We start from the raw sequence: 27983 nt of genomic DNA on the forward strand, positions 1-27983 counted from the left end.
GCACTCTACAAGGAAAAGGAGTATCTCTGGGAGGAAATGAACTTTTTAACTTGCAAGAATGGGAAATGGCTCATAAAGAGTTGCTTATTGGGTTTATGTTGATTGCATTTAAATCCCAGCTTACTGTATCAGCAGTAATCAGGGTCCCTCTACAGGATATGTCAAAATACACCTTATTCAAATGCATTTATCCTATCTAGAAAGGCATGATAAAACTGTTCGCTAGCTAAATCCTACAAAACCCTGGCTCCGAGCACTGGCTTTTGCAGATGTACCTCTAAACTTCTAGTAGTTTATAGCCTACCAAATTGTTTTCTTTCCTTCATTACCAGTGCTTTAAAAAATCTAATTAACTCAATAAAGTATTTAGTCCTCATGAACTCTTGCAAGCAAAACAGGTTTTAGAAAAAGAAAGCAACTACAATATATATTTTTTTTAATGAGTGGAACATTACCAATTTCTTAACTGCCATCTACTTAAAATCCAAGTGCATTTTCCAGTAGTAGTTTCGGGCTGTGTGGATGACACTATCATGCTAACTCTTGCTTTGTGTGGGTTTGGTGTAGGCTTTTGAAAAGCAAGACGTGTCTAGGAGGGAGGCACCAGGGAACTTCCCTCCCTCGCTTGAGCACAGTCCAAGATGAAAGTTTCTGGGTTGTTTCCCTTCGCTTCCTCTCACCCTCGCTCCCCCTCGGAGCCGCAGAGCCAGCAATTGTGCAAGAAGAGCCGGGTGTGCAGGGCGCGTATCACCAAGCGCGTGGTACGAGCCGCCGACTCTGGTGATTAATTATCAGTTGCCGCTGGCCTCACACTAACACGTCGGCTTTCCGGGCAGAGCCAGCACACCCAGCCGCCGGCAGCGCGGCCCGGACCGAGCAGCGGCTCTGGGGAGGACGCCGCGGCTGCGCCCGAGTGTGAGTGCGCTGGCCAGCGGGCGGGCGGGCGGACGGGCGAGTGTGCGGGAGCCGAGCCGGCGCTGGCGCCGGCGGGAGCGCAGGGGTGAGCGTGGAGGTGGACGGGCGGGAGCGCGGCCGCGGCCGGTGCAGGGGAACTGGGACCGGCCGGCACGGCCCGCCACGCACACCGCCGCCTCCTCCTCGACCCCAGGCGCTGGCAGCGATTCCTGCACAGCCTCCTCTCCGCAGGTCGAGTCGAGCTGCTTCCAGCCCATGAAGTCGGTCTAGCTGTGCAGAGGGGCCCCTACATTTTATGGCTGTTTGGTTGGAGAACCTACTCCAAGACAGCAGACACTTTGATGAAGTGATTAATACAGATAGAAAGATACATTTGTTGGGTGGTGGCTTTTTTTATTTTTAATTTCAAACAGAAAACAAAGAAATAAAGTCTTCCCATGACCCAGGCTATACTGTGAAACTTTGCAAAGAATGCCTTTGCTTTCTTTTACTTCACTATCCTTTCCCCCTTTTTCTTTTAAGGAGCCCTCAGGGAAACCATGAAGTAACCCTGCACATTCCAACACCACAGTTATGACAAAACAGAGCCTAACTGCGGATTGATCAAATTTTAGAAAACGTTAAGAAAGGAAAATAGCAGAAACAAAAGTACACATAACAATTCAAGGTTTAAAAAAAAATAAAGAAAGAAAGAAAGAAAGAAACTTACCTGTTGGGACATTCTGAATAAGAGGTTAGTATCAGCGTTTTGCCATGTCCCCATGAACCCTGGTTCAGCCGTAGTCGTTCTGGTTCCGAACTGCATGGAGTTGTCAGTACAGGAGTCTCTTAAAGTCAAGTCTCTTGCCCTCTTTGGCTCTCTGTCTCTCTGTGTCTCTCTTTCTCTCACATCCACTTCTGCCTCTTCTGACTGAAAAGTGAAGGTGGATTTTTTGAGCCTCTTGGCAGCCAGTAGCAGGAGTGTAGTGTAGTTAAGAAGCTGGCTGAACTGTGCATTTCATTTGGGAAGGGGGAGTTTTGGGGGAAGGAGGGGGTCAGTGCTTCTTTCGCACCTTCTGCACAGATACCCCTATCATTTATGCATAGATTGTGACTCCCCGAGCTTGCCTTTGCTCGGTTTAACAGCTGCCTGTCAGGTGTGCAGGCAGCACTGGAGACCCAACCATCAGCTTCAAACTCTCAGCCACTGCATGTCATTGGATAGCAGAGCTAAGAGTCAACTGCACTGTTCCACTGTCAGGCACCAAATGACACTCTGCACTAACCCCTCTCCAAACACACAGATACACACTTAGGCACACTCCAAGCAGCACCATGATCAGGGATGGCACACGGTGTGAGGAGAAGCTGAGGCCCTTCCCAGGGAGATTTTCCCAACAGTGCTTTTGGGTATAACATGCAAGACCTGACATCAGACTTTACTTTAACGTTTGCAAACTGCTCTGCTTAAACATTATTTTTTCTAATTATACTGGAATAAAGAAAAATATTCAGTAGTAAGAGAATGTTAAGTTGGCTCAGTTGTTGTCTAAATGTTAGCTCCTAAAAGTCCTATAGTATATGCTGGGCTATTTATAACCACATATAAACTCCCAGAGAAAATAATGTACATAGAAACTTGACCTTCCACTCTGAAAAGTAAATAAATAAACCTAGCAGTTTTTTGAACATAGAAGATGTACAGTAAACATTTGCAAAATAAATACATACTATTTAATATCCAGTTCCTCTGGTCTTAATTACTAAATTGGATGTTAATAAGAAATAGAATGGCAAGGAAAAAAGGGTACATTTTCTTAAAGCTCACAAACAAAAAAAGCCTTTGTTAAAGTTCCTGGATGAAGCATCTACAATATCCTTTCAAATCATAAAAAAGAAAAAGATGAAGAAAAAAGCCTGTCCTATTTCAGGGAAAAAGTAATGAATATAAAAATTCCGTTTTTCATTCAAGATCTCTATGGAAAATTCTGCAATGCATGCTTGATGAAATATAACCTGAGTAGCATGTTGTATTTTTAATTAAACCAGTTTTAAAACATCTATTTATTAGATAGTGTTTATCTATATTATTTATGGAAAAGCAGAACTGAAGAAAATGCACAGTATATAAACAGTAACTTCAAAATGGAAAGCTAAATTCATGTCATCTCATAAAAGTAGTCAGCAGGAAAAAGCCATCCTTCCTAAACTTAAAATGTAAGGAACATTAATCTTCAACCACCTACAAATATCGAGGACAAATGTACCACTCTCCTTGCTCCTTCTTAACTCAAGAATAACAATAAACCTTACTCTCTGAAACAACAAAAGAAACAGAAAAGAGCTTCAATGGCAGCTCTGTGTCATTAGTGGACAATGAGAAAAGATGAGAAAACGTACACTATGTTGACACAAATGTGCCTTCCCCTCTAGAACCGACATCTCCTGAAAGCTTTTCTGTTAAACTTCCCTCCGGTTCACCACCATTAAGCACAAAAAAGTCTCAAAAGCAGCAAATTCAATATCTGAGAAGAAACAAACAAGAACCCAAAGAATTGTTGCCTTAAAATATATGAAGTCCACCTGTGGTCAATAAAAATATTCTTGAGGGGGGAGGGCAGGAAAAGCCCCTATGAGTCAATTGTCAACAGTGACTGTACCTTTACAGCTAGCTATTACCCACTTAAACTCCCTCTAAAATTTGCTAGCCTCTTGATTTCTGAAGTGGCACTCAGTGCCTCAGTCAAGCTGCCTGCTCAGCTCCTGACCTTCCCACTAATGGCTGTTATTTGTGGGAGGCTTAAGGACACTGTCAATAGCAAGCTTCCTCCTCGCTCCTCTCAGGCTCTGTTGTATCGCTTTGCCTGCGTGTTCTCTCTCGTCTGCCTCTTGCTCTCCGGCTCTCCCCCTCTCACTCCCCCTCCTTCCTTCCTCTCTCCTTCACTCCCTCTTCCTCTTCTTTCAGCCCCCACCTCTTATTTCTTTCAGTCCTATAGTCCTCTTCTTTCCCAGGTATCACCCCCCCCCCAAACCACACACACACACACACACACACACACACACGCACGCACGCACGCACACACACAATACAAAAATCAACTGGCATGCAGCAGCAAGCACCTGCAGTAATAGACTCTTTTATTAAAACTGTTATTCTGCAAGACTTGAAATTCCCCATGGACCGGGCCATGTCAAAGCCGATATAATTAACTAGAGGCTCAGCAACGGATCAATTACCAGACAAGCAAGTGATAGTGAAATCAATGAAAGATCATCAGCCACATTATCAGTGTTGCAACTCATTAGGGCAAAACTGAGAAATGTGCTCAAAGCGAGCCCAAGCAAGGTGGCATTACAAAACAAAGGGCTAATTTGGAGACCCTGCTGTGAACAATCTGTAACAGAATTAGCCTTTTTTCCCCCTAAACTGCACAGCTCCGTAACTAAATGTGACAGACTGAGAGAAGCAGTTTATTAAGACACCAACCCCAAGTTTATTTAGTTCATAAACTCTCTCCTAGAAAATCAATACAGTCTGTACAGGGTTATTAGGCTGACTAGCTAATACATCCAAATCTGGTCTGCCCAGCCAGCAGTCTTCTGACAAAATGTTACCCAGCGTAGGCAAACTGAGCTCTTTCAGATATCAAGGTTTGAGGTTGTTCTAGATGAAACAGGTCTGCAATGTAACTAGGACCTGCATATTACTGCCAAGGCACAAGCCTAAAAAGCACCAGGATAGCCTTCTAAGGTTTAAAATTTTTCCACAACAAATCTATCATAAAGTACTGCACCTGCTAAATGGATTAGAACAAAGAAAATTTTAACTGGTTTGTAAGACTAGTTTACAAAGAGGACAAGCTTTATTACAATAAAAGACAACAGTTAACCCAAAGACCTAACAATAAATGAGTAAACTAAAACAAAACCTCAAGCGTATATATATGCCGTATTTTGCAGATTTTAAGTTTAGAATATTAACTTTTAAATCAAGTTTTGAAAATACATATTAGACTTCTCTAGAAATCCCCAAAATACATGATTTGAACTTGCCACTCACTGTTACACAGAAACACGGCATGCGGAGTCTTTGATCTTAGGCTAATTTTCTACCTAGCAAGAAGGGCACAGGTACAAAAAATAAACCTGCAAGGCACAAAGAGGACTTTTGAGTTTGCTCATTGGCTATATAGTCTGTAGGTTATGGAATAGCTGTCTGGAATCATTTGTATTAAAGTTAATTTAAGGCTGGGGGTGGAGGTAGGCATCATTTCCACAATAATTGCTTTTTATTGCCCTGATTCCATGTATTTCCGGTTAAAGAACTACAAATACTAAAGGCTATGAGCTGGCTTTCCCACATTTACTGATCATGAGAGATGGAGTGTGGAACTTAAGAATACACCAACTAGGTCTAAATGGCACCCAAATTATTAAAGACATTATGGGAATGTGGACATCTCCACCATACAACATAACATAGCAGATACACACTTGCAAAAAGGAAGAAACTCAATGCAGTTTCCAATGTTAAAACAGACTGGAGAACCGAAGGAAAAAACAAAAAGACGACAATTTTTAGAAGTGATTTCTGATGTTTATGTTGTTTTAACATTTAAAATGTTCCAAGAAAAGGATTACACTATTAACATGACTTTAGTGTACTGGCTCTAAGACACTAAATTCTAAACTTAAAACAAAAGTCCTTATTTTCACAGGACTTTATTAAAATCCAGTTTATAGGTTGCTGTAAATAAACATTTTTCCTCTAATTTTTGAGCTGGTACCTTATTAAGCATTTCATAGATCACGTTTTTGAGTAATCTGTAAAAAGTTAGACACACATCTATTCTAAACCTATACTATAGATGCCAATGTTTTAGATAGTAATTAAAAGTTGTAATTACAGAGATTGTATTTTTTTAAACCTTTTTGCATATAACTACATACTGTGCATGTACCCTCAATGAGATCCAATTAGTTGCAAAGAATTTGCATTTCAGTTAGTATGGGATAACAAGACTATAGGGAGGCACAATGCAATTCCACCAGCAGAGTAAGAAAGTGTGTTCTTTCTTGTTAGCTCTGTAAGCAATAATTCCCACAACTGACTGTTTAAAATGTTACTGATCTTTTCAATATTTGGGTATTGAGGTAGATTTAAGTTCTTCCCTCTATTAAAAAAAATATATCAGCCACAATGAACACTTGAAGAAACAAATGAACAAAGGATTTTGCTTTGCATGTATGTTTCTGGGTCTTTTTTTTCTTGGTGTGGGGATATTTTCTTTATTTCTTAATACTGATGATTTCTTAAAAGCACATTGCTTTATTAAAATAAGTTCTATAACTGGGGGACAGGGAAACCTCACTGAGACAGCTATATGTAAATATATATGGTTTTGTGATACAGGCATGCATTTAGTATACTGAGAAAGTACTCAAGGATTTTCATTTTTTCTAGTTATGTTCCCAGCAATGTAAATCCTGAGCAAATATCAAATAAATGTATATAATTTATATACACAGTATAACACACATCTCTAGGACTTCTGCTGGTTCACGGAACAATACCTGTAATTCCCTGGGTTCCGTTCAGCAGCTGTTAACAGATTCTGTAATCAGTAATGACAGTAAACTGGCCTTTGCTCTTCTTTTATTCACTATTCATTTTCAAGGCTTGGTTAAGTACAGAGCTGGGTTAAAGATCAGTGGTTTTTCATGTGACACATGCTGGTATTCATCTAATGGCTTGTCAAGACAAAACTGTCCCTGTTCTTGCCAAAATAATAAAAATGACGCTCCACATCGCATGACAATCAGCACTTCCTTATGGCAAAACAACTCCAGCTTTTGTAGTTCATTTACTTTATATAAAAAATATTTTATTAACTGGCTATCCGATCCTATATGTGGAATTAGGTTGCCATTCTCAAAGGAAACTTTTTTAAGTTATGTATGGCCTCTCTTAACTCTAAAGCAACATGTAAACTAGTTTCTGATCAAATCAGACTTTACCCATATAAAAATAATGCCAAAGCTACAAATTCGTATGGCATTAAGGAATATAACTGAATACATGCAAATTATGCAGAAAGAGCAGGCTGGGCCCAGTCACAGAGGTGGGGGGAACCAATTGAGGAAATGTCATTTTTCTTGAGAACAAAGTATGGGACTTGCTTTGCAACATCTGCTGGGCTGTGTGAAATGTTAACAGATGTCTTAAGTGAAAAAAGGAAAAAGAATTAATAAAGGAAACCTCCTCTGAACAGATAATCCACCCAAATTTCCATATTCCTAAGGAAAAAAGTTGACAGCAACCTTTCTGCCTTGTGAAACCTGCCATCCCTACTTTATCGTGTAAAGTTTCATTTTCTAGGTGAAGGGATCACATTTTTTGACTCACTGAATAGAATAGAGAAAAAGTAAAACTAACAATAATTCCAACTGAGGCTTTCCTTTTGTGAATAATTGTATCATAATCGAAACTGCCTCTTTTCCCTTGAGTCAGATATGTAATTTGATGGGAGGACAGTGAAAAGTTTACCTCCCCCCCCCCAAAAAAAACAACACAGAACAATGAAATATTACCCTGCTGTGCCCGCATGTTGGGGGAAAGGAAAGAAGAGAAATTAAGGAGTACCTCTTCAAGTAGAGTTCTAATATACATTAAGGTGTCCTTCTTCACAATTAGGACTCACATATCATTTACACCTACATCCCTGTACTCTCCACTTGTTCCTACACTCCTTCCATTAGTAGCCTTGTAAAGGGTGAAACACCCCTCTTTCAAACAGCCAAGTATTCTATAGCAGTATAATCTAATGATCATGAAAAAAACTTCTGGAATACACTACATGGATCCTGGTATTTAAATTTTAAGAAAACTGGAAAACTTTTCTTTCTTAGAAGTTAACAGTTTTCATTCATGTTTCAAATTATTAGATGGTCTAGCCAAACATGAAGGCTAGTATGCCTTCATGCTAAGGTAGCAGTCTTTAATCCAGGTTAAAAAGATGATCACACACACCAACTACTGAATCTAACCTAGTATCCGCTTATATGTTCTGTAAGTCTTCCTGTTTGGAGATATCTATTCTATTGCTTATGCTCTTAAAAACTAAGGACATAAGTTCATGCATTAACTAGTTCAAAATACAGTTAAGGATCTGTAAAGATTCTGATGAAGGAAGAAAAGTATTGTTATCTCTGATGACCAGTCTCAGTCTCTTCTCTCCCCTATGAAGAGTCTGCTTCAAAACCATACATGTTACTTCGTGTTTACAGTTACACCTTCTCCAGATGGCTCCTGGCAACCTTGGCTGGGCATTTCAACATATAGGAAACTCAGCCAGAACAGCCTGAAGATTTCAGGGGACAAGATCATGGTCCAAATTGTAAGTAAGACATGCAGGCATGCCTTTGGTTTTTGGTTTGTTTTTGGCCAAAGCATTGTGGGTGCTAAATGCTCTGGTGTTTACTCACAGGAATACCACATCAGAGCATGTGACAAGAAATAATAATAATAAGTGCCATACCAAAAAGAAAATTGATCATTTACACTGAGGGAGAAAGCCTGTGAACTGAAAACATCATTATGTGACCTCAGACCAAGAAAGGAAAGCACGCCTAAGAAAAATATGAATATGACCAAAGTTTAAATCACTTTAAACAGTGGCATAAATATTCCCTATAAGCAAACAACACCTAAAAGCTGCATCTTTTTATTATTATTATTATTATTATTATTATTATTATTCTTGCAGAAGGGAGAAACTGATCTGGTTAACACTTGTCTCTGTACCAACTAGAGCAATCAATGTGATATAGCATCTGCTGACAGCCTAATCAGGGGCTCAGTTTCAGAAAAATACATCAAGTATATATCCGAACGCCATAATCCCTTGATACACTGTGAAAAATTTAAAAATCAAAAGATTTGGGTAGGGTGTGGTAGATGAGGTAGTTTATAAAATATGAGGGAAATGATAAGTACTTACAATCGAGACATTTGCAAATGCAAAACATTTTGAGGTAAGCACAAATCTTAAACTTCCAAAAGATCAAACATTTTACCTATCCTGTTTTGGTTTGAAAACAAAAAAGTAACTTCATACATTTTCTGTCAGGTCAAACTGACAGTGGCTTCTTTCCACCATTAGCTAAAGTCAATGTTTTATGAGAAAATATCCTAAAGGAAAGAACCAGTGATGTGTTTCCTTAAATGAGTATTAAAAAACAGGCTGGGGAGCATCTAGTGGGGTATTACTTCTGTATCACCATGAGAAGTTGCAAGGAATGTAAAGATAGTATTAATTTATTTACTTCCTTCTAAAGTCTGTGGACAGAGAAGCTTGCAGCCCCACTGAAGATGTCCTAATAATAGTTTAAATTACTGTCAGGAAGGAAGATTGAGTCTCAAAGATACCCAGGAAATCTAACACTGCTTTTTAGAGTTATCATAGAAATAAAGCAACTCTATTGATGGTACCCACTTACATGAAATTCACAAACCTAGAAAACAAATTTAAAAAGTGCAATACCAATACACCTGAAGTTCCAAAATCTTTGTAAAACAACAGACTATGTTATATCCGTACATATTTAAATAGAAACATGTTGAAATAAATTTGAGTGAACCTGGAAATGGTTTACAAATTAAGAAACCCAGAAGATGTCAGAAACTCAGTAGAGCACGTTAAAAATAGGAACAGGATCTTAAGTCTGAATAGAACTGGTCTTCGGTGGGGAGTAGTGGTTGCCAGGAGGCACAACGAAAGCTTCTAAGGTACAGGTAATATTCTGTATCTCTATCTACTTGGTGGTTCTGGGTATGGTCACTTGGTAAAAATCCATCAAGCTATATACACTTATGATTTGTACACTTTTCTGAATGCATATTTCACTTCTTAAAGTTTACTACTGCTACTGTTAATGGCACTACTATAAAAAATAATAACAATAGATTAAAACTATAGGAAAGAAAGAAAAGGAAGAAAAAGAAAAAAAAATGCCATGGGAGAAAAAAAAAGAGACTAAAACCATCAGGTAATTTATCACAATCAAAAATTAATCAAATAACTGCCATTAAATGTACTGTTTGCAACAGTTTCGTCAGAGGTAAGAAGCATTAGGAATCAAGTAAATATCTGAGTTTCACAGAATGAGGATACACGTGAAAGGCAGTAAAAGGGTGGAAGAAAGAATTACGTGAAAGATACCTTAACTAGGCAGTACAAGAATGTGAGTATATCCAAATGGCTCAAACAGAAAAGAACATCATATACAACACGGGGTCGTGAATTATGCTTGCCAGTTTTGCTCTTTGAGATTGTCCTATGATCTGTAATTATGACTATTTGGGGATAGGTAATTTGGGGTGAGCACAAAGTGTACCTGTTGAGACTGGGAAGGAAATTACATGTACCCTGCAAAATAGTATTACTTGGAGGCACAGAGTGTATCAAGACAGGTTTGTTTGTTTGTTTTTAATTGCAAATATAGCATACTCCTCTGACTACCCAAACACATTTTAAGTGTTTTTAGTGTCCAAGGCTGACAGCAGCCAACCGTTAAATAAACAAACCCTGGGGAGAATGGAAGCAACAAAGTGGAAACACGTGAATAATTTGCTAATTGATAAAGGATACACTTTTGCCCTCAATAGCTCAGTTTCTTGCTCCTTTTTCTTCCATTTATTATAAAGAAGGACATTTGAAACATTTTTAGTCACTGCTAGAGAATACTGATCAAAGCCCTACTTGCCAAGTAGAGGAAGGTGTAGGGAACAAGAAAGTTAAGGCATAGTCCTCGTTCACATGAAGTTTACAATCTAGTACAGAAGATAAGCCATGTACAAAAACAACCTTAATAAAACAGACTGTGATAAGAGAAACAGCAGCAGAATCCTAGATGACTTGAAAAAGGAGATTTTTTCCAGCTGGTGTGGTAAAAGAAAGTTTCTAAGCAGAAGCAGTATTTGTGCTGGAATTGAAGAACCAATAATATTCCTAGAGAAGTGATCTAATTTGCCTTGAAGATAAGGTAGGATTTGTGTAGAGCAATGATGAATGAAAGGGACAGACTGGTCAATAGGAACTATTATTACTGGAAGGGTCTTATACTCCACTGTAAAGAGTTGCTATTTATCCTGTTATCCACCAACAGTCAAAACTGCTGAAAGCTTCTCAACAGCGGCACGGTATGATCATTACTGTATACACTAAGAAGATTTATCTGGCAACAGCATGACAGACAGACTGAAGTGTGAAAAGACAGAAGCAAAGACACCAATTAGGAAGCTATTATAATAATCTGCGTAAAATGATTACAGGCATTAGAGCCAGGAAAAAAAAAAGAGCAGATACAATGTGGAGATAAAACCCAGGGGACAAGAATGACTGATAAAATGTTGGTAACAAATGAGAACAAAGATGACACTAAAGCTACAATATTCTGTGCAAGGGAAATGGTAGCAGAATCAAAAGAAATGGGGATGATCTAGTTTGTAGAAAGCTGAGTTAGAGCTCTGTGTGGGGAAACAGGAGATCAAACTAATGACAAGGCAACTAGAAATCTTCAGAAAACAGACTGACGCTAGAGTTGTCAGATCTGGAGCCATCTACAGAGAAGCAACACAAAAGGTAAACCAAGGCCAAGGTCAGCATTTTGGGGGACACCTATGGTTATTGTGGAAGAAGACAGAAGGAGCATTAACAAGGGCACTGTGATTGCCCAATGTTCTGAATGACAAGAAGTTCGAGTTTAAAGGATGGTCAGATGTTTAAAAAAAACAATGCTATATTTAGAGTATAGTGAAACGAAGCACAGTAGTAAGTAGTAGTAAATACAGTAAGAGTGTTTAAAACACAATGGATGGGGATGATAAATACCAAAATCAGAATAATGCTGGAATGTGGGGGTAGGTATTGGAGAAAGGATATGGTAACCCGGGGCTTCACATGTATTTTTACATGTTAGGTTCTTCTGCCTGGGCAAATGGGTGTTCATTATACCATTCTTCTTGATATATTTGTGGTTGTAATATTTTATAATTATATTTTGTGTCCCAGGAAAGAGCTCTTAATGGACAAATTGGTATGAAAGTTACAGAATCTGGATCGTAAATGAGTTAAGAAGTAAGAAAATTATAAAGACAAGGACACAGAAAAGGTAAAACATTCTGGAGCAATTCTGCAATGCAAGCAAGTAAAGTAAGAAAAAGTGGTCTGAAAAGTTTGCAGGGCCTGGGAGAAGCTGTGTTAGTGTGTTGACGGTTTGTTACTCATTACAGGGGGGAAAAAAAGAGTGCATCATAGGCAAAGGGGACAAAGCCAGTGGAGAAAAGGATATTGAAGATCTAAGCCAGAGGGAAAATGATATAAAAGGGTCCTAGGAGAGAATATGATCAAGACTATAAATAAAAAGGGTGCCCCTGAAGGGAGAGGGAAATTTTTTTTTCAGAAACCAAAGGTAAGAGATAAAAAAAAAAATCCTGTGGTTAAAAAATATATGTATTGAGAGTGCTCATGTCAGATAACCAATTTACTACCCATCTCCCCAACTAAATTCTACATTTGTTGAAACGTAAAGAGTTTTATCTACCTTTGGTAATCCAGGGCCTAACAGAATGCTTAACACACAGTAAATGCTCAATAAATGACATCTGCACAAAAGAAGTGATCATCTCAGAAAATACTGACAGGATAAATAAAAGACCAGAAAGTAGAAAGAGTTTGGTCCAATTGGAGAGGATAAAATTAAAGTGAATCAATGAGAAATGAATAAAAGAAATGGCAAACAGCAAAAGGGACTCAAACCTTGGTTCCCGAAAAATCTCGAGAAATTACAAGCAAGCAGACTGTATTCAAGAAGTGTAGTTCAGACTTCCCACTTTGGGAAGCAGAATACTTAGAACCAGAAAGCAGTTTTTTTTTTTTAAATATCTATTTACTTTTGACAGAGAGAGACACACACACAAAGTATGAGCAGAGGAGGGGCAGAGTGAGAGGGAGACACAGAACCTGAAGCAGGCTCCAGACTCTGAACTGTCAGCACAGAGCCCAACGTGGGGCTCAAACCCACAAATCGTAACATCATGACCTGAGCGGAAGTCCTACCCTTAACTGACTAGACCACCCAGGCGCCCCCCAGGAAGGAGTTCTTAATTCAAAACTCGTAAATGCCTTGCTCCAAAACAAACACCCTAATAGGCAACAGTACATTGTAAATCACTGCCCTTATAAGGCATTCCTTTAGCACATAATTCTTACAAAGAAAAACACTGAGAATTGACTTGACACTTTACTTAGCTGTCCCTTGATTCTAGGTGTTTACTAGGTAGTGTTTTTTAAATGTCTATACATGTACTGCTAATGAAATTTCCCAAAGCAATCAAAAATCAAAAATCTTCATGCTATGTCACATATGTGATTTGCATGAAGGAGCAGGAGATGTGGAAGAAAGTCACTTCATTAACAAATGAGACAAAGCTGAGGAGAGCTAAGCTCCACTACTTACTGCCTGGTTCTTATCTCCAAGACTGCAATTGTGGTCTAAAGTCACACCAACCCTCTGCACAATTAGTGAGGGCTGCATTAGCAGAACTGGGCACTCTGAGTCCAGGATCTCTCTAGAGAGCAGGGAAATGATGAGTTCCATCACCTGGCCAACATCAGCAATCGCCAAACAGTCACCTCAGGGACTCGGACAAAGACATTCATCTGCTGCGCTGGCAACCACTACAGCCTGCCTACCTAACAGAGTCCTCTCTGTGAGGACCACTGTCTAAGTGACCTGTCATAAAGCTTTATAAAGCAGCATTAATACTGTGGGCCAAAATGAGATTGATCTTTGAGCTTCGTGGTCTCCTGTTGTCAACGGTGCATTATAAAACCAATACTAAATACTTTATAAACAGGTCTCCCTACAGTGTATTAGAAAAACAGTGCATATTTCATGCCCCATAGTTAGGTAGCCACATATCCATCAGACTAATAAATTATTTATTAGGTGCTCAGAAGTGCAATAAGAGTCAATAAACTAACTTCTGAATACTTATAAACTACTATTTCACTAGAAATTGTACCTGAATGAGAAAACTAGCACGCTACCTGAGTGGGGGAATGGAAATATCCAGCTCTCTAAAGTGTACCATTAGAAGGAAGCACAGGTCTCCTGGGTGAGAAGAGACATAAATTCTGTGCCCTGAAAAGAGTCTTGGTGATTGAATTTACACAGAGAACACAACCCAACCCTATCCTCCCCTCTCCATTCTCTTCTATATAGTTTTCTCTAATCTTACCAACCTTGGAGACGGCTCAGGAAAATAAAATTGGTGGAAACATTTCAAACGTGCCCTGAATCATGCCAGATGACATCCACCAGTAACGGTTTGCACTTGACATCTCCGAAGAAGCTATATAATGGTTTAAGTGCACAAGCTGTCTGCTACATGTATGGCATGGAACTGAACATTCATGAATCCAACATTAGGGTAGCATTTTTTTTTCTATTTTCAGTTAAAGCCCCCAAGACCATAGACAACCTATGATATAGTCCTGATGCCCAATCCAACATCATCAGGCCCCTCTTTCCTGATTGATTTTATCCCTCTGGAAAAGGACTTTCTGTTCAAGAATGTATTCCAGCCCTTCATGAAGGAATTCTTCAGCTGGGAGTTATTTCCCAAACTATCAGAGGCGTGGACCTTTGTGTAGTATTGTGGGTGCCATGGTTTCACATGTTGGCCACATTAATACTGGAGATCAAGCATCTGTAACCCACAGCTGAGTGTACTCCAGCCCCAAAGCACCCGCAAGGCTGGTGCCAATGCAAACCACTCTTCCCATCCCACATCTGAACCACACTGGTTTTCTCCAGGAGCCAGGGGCTGAGATACAGTTCTGAAAATGAAGGTTTTGGGTTCTTTCCATTCACATGATGGGTATAGAGTGTTGGGAAGAATACTGCCAGAGGGACTGGCTTTTTTTCTCTCCCATTCCACACCGAGTGAATAAACCATAAAGAGGTTTACAGTGTCTAATGGTGTTCCAAAATCTCCCAGGGGAAAAACCTAAACGGATAAATATATAGATTCTCACACACTGTTTTCATTTTTCTTCCTAGAGTCTTATGGTTTTACCCCTATAGGCTGGAGTTTTTAAGGTTGAAAAACATCTTATGTGGGTAGGAAAAAGAAGTAGAAATAAAGGAGAAATATGGCAGAGACCTGATTTTACATCACTTTCTCAAAGATCTACCCAAATCCTAGAAATAATGAAGAGTTGATGTAGAAGTGTAAGACAAGACTTGTTTCTTGTATTACTTTTGCTACCACAACCACTACAGCTCAGATGATTATTCATATTAATGAGTTTGGTATGTAGACAAACTATAAAAGATGCAGTCTCTGACCTCAAGTACTTATCTCTGTCTTTTGGGATTTACTCCTCCTGCTAGATTTACTTTTATTCTACATACCCTTGCCCAGAGGAAGTGATCATCACTCAGGACTTGGAGCATTTCCATGGGTGGGGTTTAACTATGGCAATGAGAAGTGAGGGAACTTTTGCCCTTGGACAGAGACAATGTTGGCCCCACAGCTCAGGATGTCTAGTTTGTAACATAGAGAAATACAAACTCCCTGTGAAATTACACACTGGCCTCACTAAGCTTTATCAGAAAAATCTTACAAAGTGTGAAAGCATATAGCATTCCTGTGCTTTATCACATCAAGCACACATATGCACAAACTGTATCACTGCACACAGATGAGCTAACATCAGACAATAATCTCTACTTACCCTTTACATTTAGTTATTTATGTTTTGTGTGTGTGCTGATAGCATATGTAGGAAAGAGAGCCATCTATGGAGTCAGTTTTGCCCAGTGGTTAAGTCCCAAAGTTCTACAGTCAGATTACTTGACGTTGAATACCTGTGGAACCTTTTAATAAATATGTGTTCTTGGCAAGTTACTTAGCCTCTCAAAGTGCCAAAATTCCTCAAGTATAAAAAAAATAATACTTCACCTAATTATTGTGAATATTACATATTTCGATTAGCGCAAAAAGTTTAGCTGAGTGCCTAGAACATAAGCATTCAATAAATACTAGTTGCTGCATATACATATGTGCATAAAGAGATTTCAAACTATAATCCCACAGGCCAAGTTTGGCCCTGAGGCCTAGTTTGTTTTGCTTGGCTTCCTACATGAGTGTGTATGCGTATGCATGTATGTGTGCTTAATTATTGGCCAACATGTAAAAAAAATCAAGAAGTTTTAAATTAAAGTCTGGCTTTCCAGCTGCTGGGGATGGAATGGGAATAAGCAAAGGGTGGAGTTTCAGGGAACTAAAGATACAGCAATGGAAATCAGTGTCCCTTCATTACAACATTCTGCTGCAGTGGAGCAGAAGCTACTCTCTTCAGCATGTATTCACAGATGAGCAGAGTCTTCACCACTCTTTACATTAGACCCCAACTGTTTACCTCAATTCCATTATTTGCCTGGCCACTAAGGCCATCTGAGGTTGTAAATCCTGGCTATAAGTTACACCTCATTAACCTGACATATCTATATGGAGAATTCATTCACACATCCGTGAAAGTCATACCTTTTTTTAAAGGTACCAAAACTGTTTTCTGTTTACCTCTTATAAAAACAACACAAATTCATTAAGTTCCCTTTTGCATTTCACTAAGCCTTAAATATATATATACACACACACATATATACACAAGTGTATATACATATATATGTATATAATAGTATACATATATATTACAGTAGTATACATATATAATAGTATATATTATACATATATAATAGATATGTATATAATATAGTATAACATATATAGTATATATATAGTATAGTATATATAGTATAATATATAATAGATACGTATATAATATACATATACATATATACATATACAATAGTATACATACATATTATTATATGTTTAACATATATAATATATATGATATAATATATATAATGCATATAATAGTATACATATACATTATATATATGCATACATATATATGTTTACATTATACAGTGAGTAAACCCATTACGTGTCACTGTATTAGAGCCTCTGCTACAATTACAAACACAGGCTTTGTGAGAGCTATTAAGTACCAGTGGTTCTCAAACTCAAACACTTTTAACCAGTAGAGACCTTTAAAAAAAAGAAATTCACACTAAATATGTAGGACAAAAAAAGCACAAAGCTTGGGACCCTTGGCCGCTGTAGTCTGAGATACCATCACAGAACTGAAATGCTGTGCCAAAAATGTTTAGAGAACTGATCTACTCCTACTCCTTTACTATATAAACAAGGAAGAGGAAAAAAAAATGATGGTGGTACAGCATGGACCATTTTTTGAGCCCTGGGCTTCCCTAACTGCTTTTACATCAGAGTTCAAAGCAGTGGTCCAGAAATCTAGCAGCGTGTGACAGCTGCTCCACTGACTTGTAAGAACAGACTATTAAACTTTCAGGAATTTTACAAGTCAGTTGACTTCACCCTGGTAACTTGAAATCGGCCATGGTGGGAATATTTATACCACAGCAATCAGCAAATGCTACAAATCCAAGCTCCCCTGCCCCATAAACCATTTTTAAACATTTACAAGCACATCACTGGTTGAGATTCTGACATCTGCCTATTGGGCATCTTCATATGGTACATGTGATCATGTATGTGTCTTTGTACTTCTTTCTAGAGATTTGGGGATTTGGGTGCAGAGTATGAAAAAAACCAAACCAGACGCTTAACAATGAGAGGAAATAAATCAGTGCAGAAGTTTGAAATGCTCAGTATGTACAACACATCGTGATGAATATTACAAAAGATACAATTACAGTAAGATCTCAGCATCCAGAGCCCTTAAGAAATTAATAGTTCTGGATAGACAAGGAGGCTGGGGGATGTTACCATACATCTACTGAGCACCTGTTGTGTGCCAAGAAGAGCATAAACTACTTTTTCATTTGTTCTGCACAGGTCCTATGAGATAGGTATTATTATTTTCATTTTACCAATAAGGAAATTGAAGCTAAGAGAGTTAAGTCACTTGGCTAAGGTCTCATATTAAGTGTCAAAGTGGGGATTCAAAACCAATTTGGTCTGAGTTCAAAATATGTGCACATCCCAATATCCTGCAATGCCTTCTAAAGTTTCTGCAATTTTAGGTTAAGAATTTTCTTAAAAGGTGTTGTATATATACCTTTTTTTTTAAATAGGGTAATTCTTATTAATCAAAATTTTTCATTTTGAACATCAAATTAAAATGTAGTGGTACCTTCAGGGCTTCTAAGGGCTTATGGGGTCTCTGTTTACTCTTGGAGGAAAAAAAAGAATCTCTGGAAATACTCTATTTTTTAATTTAAAAATTTATCATTTTGTCCTTTTGTAGTTAGCTATAATTACTTCTTATATCTCAATATCTGCCTTTTTCACACTTCTAGAATTTGCTGTCTTATTTTACCATGAACCTTTTCAAAGGAATATTAAGCCGCTGTCAACAAAAATGAAATAAAGCTATGAGTATTGATGAGGAACATCTCCAAATAAATCATAAGAGACCAGACACAAAATAGTAAATATGGTAAACTCCCACTCATGTTAAAAGTAGAATAGAGAAGGGCCACCTGGGTGGCTCAGTCAGTTAAGTGTTCAACTCTTTTTTAAGTTTATTTTATTTTATTTATTTTGAGAGAGACGGAGGGTGAACAGGGGAGGGGCAGAGACAGAATCCCAAATAGGCTCCACACATAGCACAAAGCCCGACCTGGGGCTCAAACCCACAAACTATGAGACCATGGCCTGAGCCAAAACCAAGAGCCAGACACTCAACCGACTGAGCCACACAGGTGTCCCAAGTGTCCAACTCTTGATTTCAGCTCAGATCATGATCTTGCCATTCATGAGTTTGAGCCCTCCGTGGGGCTCTGCACTGACACCATAGAGGCTGCTTGGGATTCCCTCTCTCTTCTCTCTCAATGCCTCCCCTACTCATACTCACTCTCTCTCAAAATAAATAAACATTACAAAAAAAAAAAAGAAAAAACTTAAGGAAGGGGTAATAAATACTTCTATATTTAGACTAAGCTATTTCTGGAAATACCTTTATTTTTTAATGTTTTATTTATTTTTGAGACACAAAGAGAGACAGAACACGAGTGGGGGAAGAACAGAGAGACAGACACAGAATCCAAAGCAGGCTCCTGGCTCTGAGCTGTGAGCAAAGAGCTGGATGCAGTGCTCAAACCCAAGAACCATAAGATCAAAGTCAGATGCTTAACCAACTGAGCCACCCAGATGCCCCTGGAAATACTTCTAAAAATCTGGTAAATAGAAATTACTTCTGAGTAGGAATGGGAGATCTATTTCTCTGTACACACTTATGTACTCTTTTCTCACTTCTTGCAATTTTTATGTATTAGCAATTAAGAAAACAAAAAATGGTTTTAGCATTTTCAAATTCTAAGCAAAATGTAGGGGAAATGACTTTCTTAGAAGTTTGATATCTAAGCTTGAATGCATTGTTGCATCTCTTCAGGATACTCAAAAGCACTGCTTTTCCTGGTTCTCAACTGTGCTAATATTAAGGTTTTAATATGGAAGACAAAAGTCTTTTAATTTCACCTGACTTATAGTGTAGTTGGTAAGATCACACATAAGCCGATGAGTATTTATAAAACATAAATAACTGCTCTCTCTTACCAAAGCAGAAGTGCCACAAATCAGTATTTGTGTTATTAGCTACAATGCTTCCAAGAGCATAATTTGGTCAAGCAAAGGATAGGAGTTGAGTTTCTTGGGCTAAGGAGAATATCAAAAGTCAAAGAGAACATTCCAAATTAGTAGAGAAGCATGAATAAAAGTAAGGGTAAGAGAGTACTGTTTGGGGCGGCTGGGGGGCTCAGTCAGTTAAGCGTCCAAGTCTTGATTTCAGCTCAGGTGATGATCTCACGGTTCATGAGTTCAAGCCCGGCATCTGGCTCTGTGCCGGCAGAAGGGAAACTGCTTAGGATTCTTTCTCTCTCCCACTCTCTCTGGCCCTGCTCTGTTCACTCATTTATTTATTTATTTAAATAAACTAAAAAAAAAAAAAAAAAGCACCGTTCCTTAGGTAGATGAAGAATGTTAGAAAGTGAGGAGTTTAGAAAGAAAATACACAGGCATGCTACAGAGGCCTTGAAATTTAGGCTTTATGTTTCTGAACAGAAAATTTAAATAATAGAAGTTTTCTTTTGTCTAGGAACAGTATGCAAGAGGTATCAGAAAAAAGAAAGTTCAGAGGCTGAGATAATTCAATCAGGGGATTTGTGTTGTATTCAAGAATGTAAGTTCCAAGGGCAAGAAAGTTTGTAGGTTTTGTATCTGTTTATACTACACTTGACCCTATAGTGGAACACTAAAAGAAAATGGTCAGCACATCACAGAATATGAAGACCTAAACTAAGTGACAGTGAGAAACAAAAACACAATTTAGTTGTTTTGTTTTTTAAAAAATCTTAAAATTGATGCTTAATAAATTTCAACTTTCAGAGAAAAGAAGGAGTCAGATAATTTGAAGACTTCCAGTTAAAAAATGGTGGAGGGACCTCCTAAGACTAATACTTAATCTATGCATTATATATAATTTGGTATTTTGCAAATATATGTACTATAGAGTTAAAATATTTCTACCTAAAGATATTTGGAAGTTATTAAATGCGTAAACACTAAAATTATGCTCTATCCTTGATTCTACCATGTATTTCTGGTTCGCATCTCATCCAACAGCATATGGTGTCACCACTCACCTACAGACTGATATTTCCCTTATAGCACCTCTACATTTGCCTTTCACTATCAAAATGTCACATAGAGGCTATACATTTGACAAGGCAATCATCTATCCGTGACAAATGGGCATGGGTATCCCTCCAGAATGCCAGCATACCTAATCAGTAAATATAAGTTATCTCTCAAAGAAGCTTTAGAAACTGCCAGATTTCTGCAACTGAATACCCCTCTTGCTTAGAACTCAGTATTTCTGATTTGGACCATAATAGTCTCTCCAAAATTGCTGCCTACCACATTTCACATTTTTGTTAATGAACACGTAAGGCTCCCACCCATTAAGACTTAAACTCACATCTGTTCCACTTCTACATTCTTACCATGTTTGGCACACTGCCTTATATTCAGGGATGTTTAAGATTGGTTGCATGTATGAGCACATGATGGATAAATGAAGAATTACAGCACCTTTCAGGGGTTTATATACTAGGGAGTGAAATTCAGGCCACGATTCCATTGACTGTTAACCCAGTAGCTATGGCAAGCATTGCTAATTGAGGACAAAACATTTTTATCCCCCTTACCCACCTCACCCTCTCAAAGCACTCCCCTCCAGTCAGTCAAAATTCACCCACAAGATGAAACATATTTGCCATCTCTGAACTATGAGCCTTCTTAAGTTCCAATTTGTTATCATTTTAAAAGTTTTCTCAGGTAACCCCAAAAGAAAAAGTTTAAAACACCGATAAGGTCAAAACTAAATCCAGAACTATGAACTCACTGGTAAAATATTCTTTCCCTTTGCATTTAAACTTGGTAAAGATACTTAGTACATTGTGAGCACTGTAGTGCTCTGTGAGAAAGAGCAGAGCTCAATCTTCCTCTGAGGTCTCTTTAGCATAAAAGTGGCAAATGCCTTCAAGGAAAATGCAGCACATCTAAGAGATCAGCAATGAAATCTCTCAAGGAAAGTCCATTTCTGTTCTCTTTCCAGACATCCCCCATCTCTTAGTTTCTCTGGTACTACAGATTTATTTTTCTCAAAATGAAGATAAATAAATATCAAATACTAAGGAGTCATTTGTCCAGACAGCATACAAGTAATCACAGAAAAATCATAACAATTTTTCTAGAAATATTAACTCAATCAAGAGTAACTCTCAAGCACCATACTATGTATGTGTGTATATCTATATATTTTTTTAATGAATTTATGTTAAGATTGTTTCTAGTCTGAGGAGATCACTAAAAGATCTAAATTTAATGCACTATGACACGTCTATATGAAAACAAGTTATTAACTGTTGTGTGGTATTTCTAAGAATTTTTAAAAATTAGATCTATTAAGAAATAAGACAACAGATGACAAACTTTTTGTTTTGTCACATTTTGTTGGGGGAAAAAAAACCACACCACAATAAAACAAAAAACAAAGAAAAACCCTAAATGGAAAGGAATTAACATTTCAGAGGTTAAGTTGTTTTGGCTCTTTTTGTTTTGTTACATTCTGTTTAACTCATGCCTGAACGTGATAAACAAATACAAACTACTAGGAAAAATAGGAGGGTGCGGTGTTTTCAAATGAATGCACTTCCATCTTAGATAGATAGTGCCAAGTGTACTGCTTTAAATACAATTAAGTATCACCTGAAATTGCAGCTTCCAGGCACATTAAAGACTGTGTCTTCACAATATTAAAACAACTGATCGATGAAGTCAATGTGTTTGGGGGGCAGCAGTAAGTCAAATGAGATGTTTCATGCTGCTGGAGACAAAATAACCAGCTGACTGAAGCTGTGAATTAGCAGTTTCATCTTAGAACTAAAATTCTCATGTAGTCTCAGAGAACAAGTCATTTTTACAAATTACTTGGCAATCATGCATTTCAAAGACAGCCTCTCAAATCACCAGGTTGAAAAAAATTACAAGTCATAAAGTAATCTCTACACTTTCCTTCTTTTCTATCCTTCTCTAAACACATCCATACCATCAAGTAAACAAACAAAGTCTCAATGATCTTTTTTAAAAAGAGAAAGAAAAAAGAAAGCCTAATATCTGGCCATATCTGAACCATAACAAAGACGTTGCAGGAGGAGTGTGAGCTGGCAAGTCTGCCAAAGCTAAATGTCTTCCACATGGTCAGTGGCCAGTGAGCTCTGAAACAGGGGGAGAAAATCTGACACTGAACACTTCGACATGAACATAACCTACTAGATCCACTCTCTGTTATGATTCTGCATATACATTGTAATCGTGATTAAAATGTATGGAACTGCAGAGAGCCTAATGTCAGGAAGTTTCCTTGTCCCTTAACATCACGTGAACACCCCAGGTCAAATATTACATGACACTAATGGTCAGGAAGCAAAGTGGATGACCTGAAACTATGTACTTTATTTTAACAGATCTCACAGACTCCTCTTTCAATGGTTGTGGGACAGACACAGCAGAGTTTGAACATTAACAGAGGTTGTTAAAGTAAAGCTTAAACCCAAATGTGTTAGCATAAAAGTACCTACTTGGAAAGATTTTAAGAGTATGTTTTATTAAATCCTGAAATGCATGTCCTGGTAAATTTCTATATAAATCTGATTTACAAATTCCACTGAAAATGTACCACAGCTGGCAGAATAAATTACTACAATAAATCATTATTAAATAACTGTAAATCTTTGTAATGACATAATGCCTAACTAAAAAAGTATGCAGAAGTGAACATTCGGTAGAAGAAAAGCACTCTTCACACAAGAAAGCAAATTACAAAACTTACCATGCCAACACCACAATATGATTCAGTGACTAAGTAGGGAAATAAAATTCACATAAATAGTACTTAAATCTGCAGTGGAGTTATGTTCACTATTGCATCAAAACGAATTGTCACACAATTCGTATGGGTAACAGGCTCAAAGTTTCTAACCTTAACATTCACACTGCCAAAGGGTAAGTCTTACAGGTACATCTGCATCCAATACTTAGCTAGACAATAAAAACATATCCAAGGTATCAATCAGTAAGTCCAGTTTGCCCCTTCTCTAAAGCTTCACAAATATTCCATAGAAAATACTGTCTTCCCACTACCACACTCTCCCCCATATAGAACACCACCCTACTTCAAAATAAACTTTTTGGAAAATACATATAGCTCTATTCTTCTCGATGTGGAGATGAATAGTTACAGTAATCCATTACTCCAGATGCCACTTGAAGTGAATCACTCTAACCGTCCCTTATTTAGATCTCCCAAGCCTCCATTTGTCAAAGTGCAGACAGTTGGCACTTGTGTCACAACCAACAAGGCACAGCGCTCCGGCCAAGATGAGCTCCAGCAAAACGACAGGCCCCAAAGTGCCGGCTTACAGCATGTGATTGCTTCCTCAGCCTCTAAGGAAGGGTGAATTATTAACCGACACTTTCATTGCAGAAAAACTGTCTAAGATAAATCCATTAAAACAGTTAGTCTACTGAATATCTCATGCTGACAGTTGGTAAAAATCTTTGTCTAAGTCATCACTGCCCACTCTTGTTTGTGTTTGTATTTCAGTTCACAGCCACTACCCTTCATAAAATAAAAACATGTCCCTGAATGCCACCTCTACCTGTTTTCCTATTTGCCAAACCCCAGGTGGCAAAAGTATCTCTCAATAAGGAACCACTGCCTTTTCCAATGAGTACAAGATTTACCAATATGCTATTCAGGAAAGTTGCCCCCAACACAACATACTTACAAACCAAGCTGTCCAATAAAATAAATGGGCAAAAATGGTCTCTATTTTAGTCTAGATCAAAATATTTTTGCAAATATTAATAGGAGAATATTTTCCCCTGTATTTCATTTTCCAATTTGCCTTCCATTACAGGTACCAAAAAAAAACCAACAAAAAAAACACACTCTTTTTCAATATGCAACAACTACTTCACTGAGAGCATTATTAAATGCATCTACCCAAGAAGCACTTGGGTTCCATCGTCACGTACAGTCTACCCTTGAACAATGTGGGGGTTATAGATGCCAACTGCTCCACTCTCCTTGCAGTAGAAAATCTGTGTATAAATTCTGACTCTTCCCAAACTACACTACTATTGACCAGAAGCCTTCCCAATAACATAAAAAGTCAACACATATTTTGTATGTTATATGTATTAAATACTGTATCCTTACAATAAAGAAAATATTACTAAGCTAGAGAAAAGAAAATGTTATTAAGAAAATCATAAGAAAGAAAAAATACATTCACAACACTGATTTATCAAAAAAAATGTGCATGTAAGTGAACCTGCAAGGTCCAAACCACGTTATTCAAGGATCAGCTGTATGTCTTCCCAACAAGACAAGCTCTCCCTTCATCCTATTTCCATCTGCACAAAAGCCATTCTCTTCATTTCACCCACCCTCATGAGAGAGCAAAGATCTGTGCTGTGGCCTCAAAACCTGGCACATACCAGACCCAATGAATGAACAGTAAAAGTATACCTCACTCTGTGAAAGGGAATAAACATCTAAAAGTTACATGTGGAAACTGAAAACATTTCCAAATAAGCAACAGTTCAAAAAGAGAGACAAAGACAGCATGCAAAAGCACACTGACCCAAAAGAAGAGGGTGGTTCAGAATACACAGGGGCGCAGGAAAAGGAGTAAAGAGGAGAACTAAGAAACTGGAAGAGAATGTACAGTGTATAAAAGGCAGAATTCTAGGGATGCCTGGGTGGTTCAGTCAGTTAAACATCTGACTTCAGCTCAGGTCATGATCTCACAGTTCGTGAGTTCAAGCCTCATATCAGGCTCTCTCCTATCAACTTCAGGTCCTCTGCCTGCTCTCTCTGCCCTTCCCCTGCTTGCACTCACTCTCTCTTTCTCTCTCTCTCTCAAAAATAAGTAAAAATAAGAGCAAAATTCTAGGTTACAAGAGCGTGTGACCTAAATTTTCAGCTACATTCCCTAGAAAAAGTAAACAAAAAATGAGAATGTTGACCATTGCTACGATTAGGTCTTCAGAGGTAATCTTTTAGGGTAATCTACTTATGTTAACTCCATGATTATACAAGAAAAGACATGACTTCCTCTTTTCTTCCTCACCCAACCTCCCATTTCTCTAGGCAATCCAGTGTACTCCCAGGCTTAAGTTATCAACTGAATTTTGATGGCCACCAAAATCCCTACCTTCAGCTTAGACTGCTCTTCTACACTGCAAACGTACTCAACTGTCTACCTGTCATTTCCAAGAGAATGCCTAACAGGAACTTCAAAAGGAACTTCCACAAGTGCTGCCCTAGGACTCCTCAAATTTGCTCCTTCTCCAGAATTGAGCTTATTAAATAGCACCATTGACCACTGAGTCCTTGGAAAATAATTTTTTTCCATTTACAAAGTCCAAAGGGATGGACTATTTTATCTTTTCCCATTCTCTTAAGAGCATTTTCTTGGAGCTATAGTGAATCTCAGTCTTTACATTAACCATTAGAACAGAGGTAAATCTCTAGGGATTAAGTCCACTCTCCAGTTTTCATTGCAGAGATATCTCCAAGGTCACATGCCAGATCACCTCAATATGTAAAAACAAACCACTAGAATTAGCTCAAGTGTTTCTCATGAGATGTACAGAACACTCTCACAAGGAGAAGCTCCTTTTCTCTCGAGAAGATGAGACAGTGATGTACTTTGTTCTGCTTTGATGTATACAAACTGTGAGATTTTGTCCCAACTTTATAGTCACTTTGTGTTATCCTACATGCATGTAAATATGTTAATGTCTACTCAATAATAAATTGTGTTCTTTCTCTCTCTTGTAAGTCAGTAAGAAGGTGTTCTTTTTGTTGGCAGGATTATTTTAGTTCCATAACAATCTCTCCCCACCCCCTCTGAAAACTCACATGCAATCTCCAAATGGCTTCTAGTTTATCTCCTAAATAATCTCTGGATCCATCTACTCTCCATCCCCATGTCTACCACCCTAGAACAGACTACATCTTTTGATAGTTAAAATAGACTCCAACCTCAGCTTCTCTTGAATTTACTTTTTCTCCCATCCAAACCATTCTCCTCCAAATTATAGCTGGTTTTTCCAAAATCCTTTAACAGGACCCTACAAGATCTGACATCTGCCAACCTGTGTATCTCCATCTTTTGACCCTTCACAATGACCCAGATTTTCTGTGTGCCCCAGCCATTCTCTCATTGCTTTAATCCCTTTCCTTTTCTCCTTCCTGAACCTGCAGAGATGCCCTCAGAGACAGTTTCTTTACCTGGACTAGAGTAGGTTATTATCTCTTCCTATAGCACCCTGTCCTTATTCTCAGCACTTGTAATTATTTAAGGTCTAACTTCCCTATGGGTCAACAAGCACTATCATAGCAGACCTATATTCCCAGTGCAGCTACAACAAATATTTCTGACTGAATATCCTAACGTATTAGCCAGTGAAAGTAGAGAAGCAGCTTAAAAGCAATTAAGAAGTATGTAGGTTGGGGTGCCTGGGTGGTTCAGTCAGTTAAGCGTCTCTTGATTTCAGCTCAAGCTGTGATCTCATGGTTCATGAGTTCATGCCCCCACATTGGGCTCTGCACGGACAGCAAGAGCTTGCTTGGGATTCTCTCTCTCTCCTTCTCTCTGTTTGCCCCTCATCAGCTCATGCTTGTTCTCTCTCAAAATATTAAAAAATAAATAAATAAAAGTATGTAGGTTTACCTGTTTTATTGTATGTATTTATGTTGATCTTAAATCTCTTGCTATATCTTAAAACTTGTCATTTTACAACTAATTTAATAAAAAAACATTATCTGAAAGATTAAGGCTCCTCACAGCCACTGTAACCTGGCTACCACTGGGGCCCGTTTATCAAGACAGAAATGAGCCCTGGTATACCCTGGGATTTGACTCCAATAAGCCCTTAAATAATTCCTTGACAATTGTCAAACGAGACAGAAATGGAGGTGCATTCGTCAAAAGCCTGGAGACATTTCTTCAAACCTAACACAAGCATTTATATTCCTAGTTTTCTTCAAGTCCCTTTCTCAAACTCCAACATTAACAACTAATGCAAATTTTGACCATGTAATTTTACTGTTCTGAACATTTACTGAATGTCTACTATATGTCCTCGTACAATTATAGCACTAGGAAAAAAAATAACAGTTGCAAAGACAAACAATTCACTGTTATTTAAGAGCAAAATGAGCTGTGGCACCTGGTTTGCTCAGTTGGCTAAGTGTAGGACTCGTTGGCTCAGGTCATGATCTCAGAGTGATGAGACCAAGCCCCATGTAGTTCATTGGGCTCTGCCCTGGACG

The 27983-nt window shown here is 38.2% G+C and overlaps 1 protein-coding gene and 1 long non-coding RNA gene across 8 annotated transcripts in view; one reads left to right on the top strand and one right to left on the bottom strand.

Annotated features, from left to right (window-relative positions):
* LOC122475402 lies at positions 1-27813 on the top strand. Its single transcript, XR_006295161.1, has 3 exons — positions 1-915; positions 8182-8291; positions 25794-27813. It is a non-coding gene; the product is annotated as an uncharacterized LOC122475402 (long non-coding RNA).
* BNC2 (basonuclin 2) overlaps positions 1-27983 on the bottom strand; it is a 439383-nt gene that overhangs the window by 296235 nt on the left and 115165 nt on the right. For 5 of the 7 annotated variants that reach the window (XM_043567346.1, XM_043567343.1, XM_043567347.1 and 2 more), the window contains exon 2: positions 1625-1825. The exons of the other annotated variants lie outside the window; for them this stretch is intronic. In XM_043567346.1, the coding sequence (XP_043423281.1) occupies positions 1625-1825 (201 nt within the window). The remainder of the gene's footprint in view (positions 1-1624; positions 1826-27983) is intronic. 7 annotated transcript variants of the gene reach the window in all.

The sequence above is a fragment of the Prionailurus bengalensis genome, chromosome D4 (assembly GCF_016509475.1).
Source record: "Prionailurus bengalensis isolate Pbe53 chromosome D4, Fcat_Pben_1.1_paternal_pri, whole genome shotgun sequence".
NCBI lineage: Eukaryota > Metazoa > Chordata > Mammalia > Carnivora > Felidae > Prionailurus > Prionailurus bengalensis.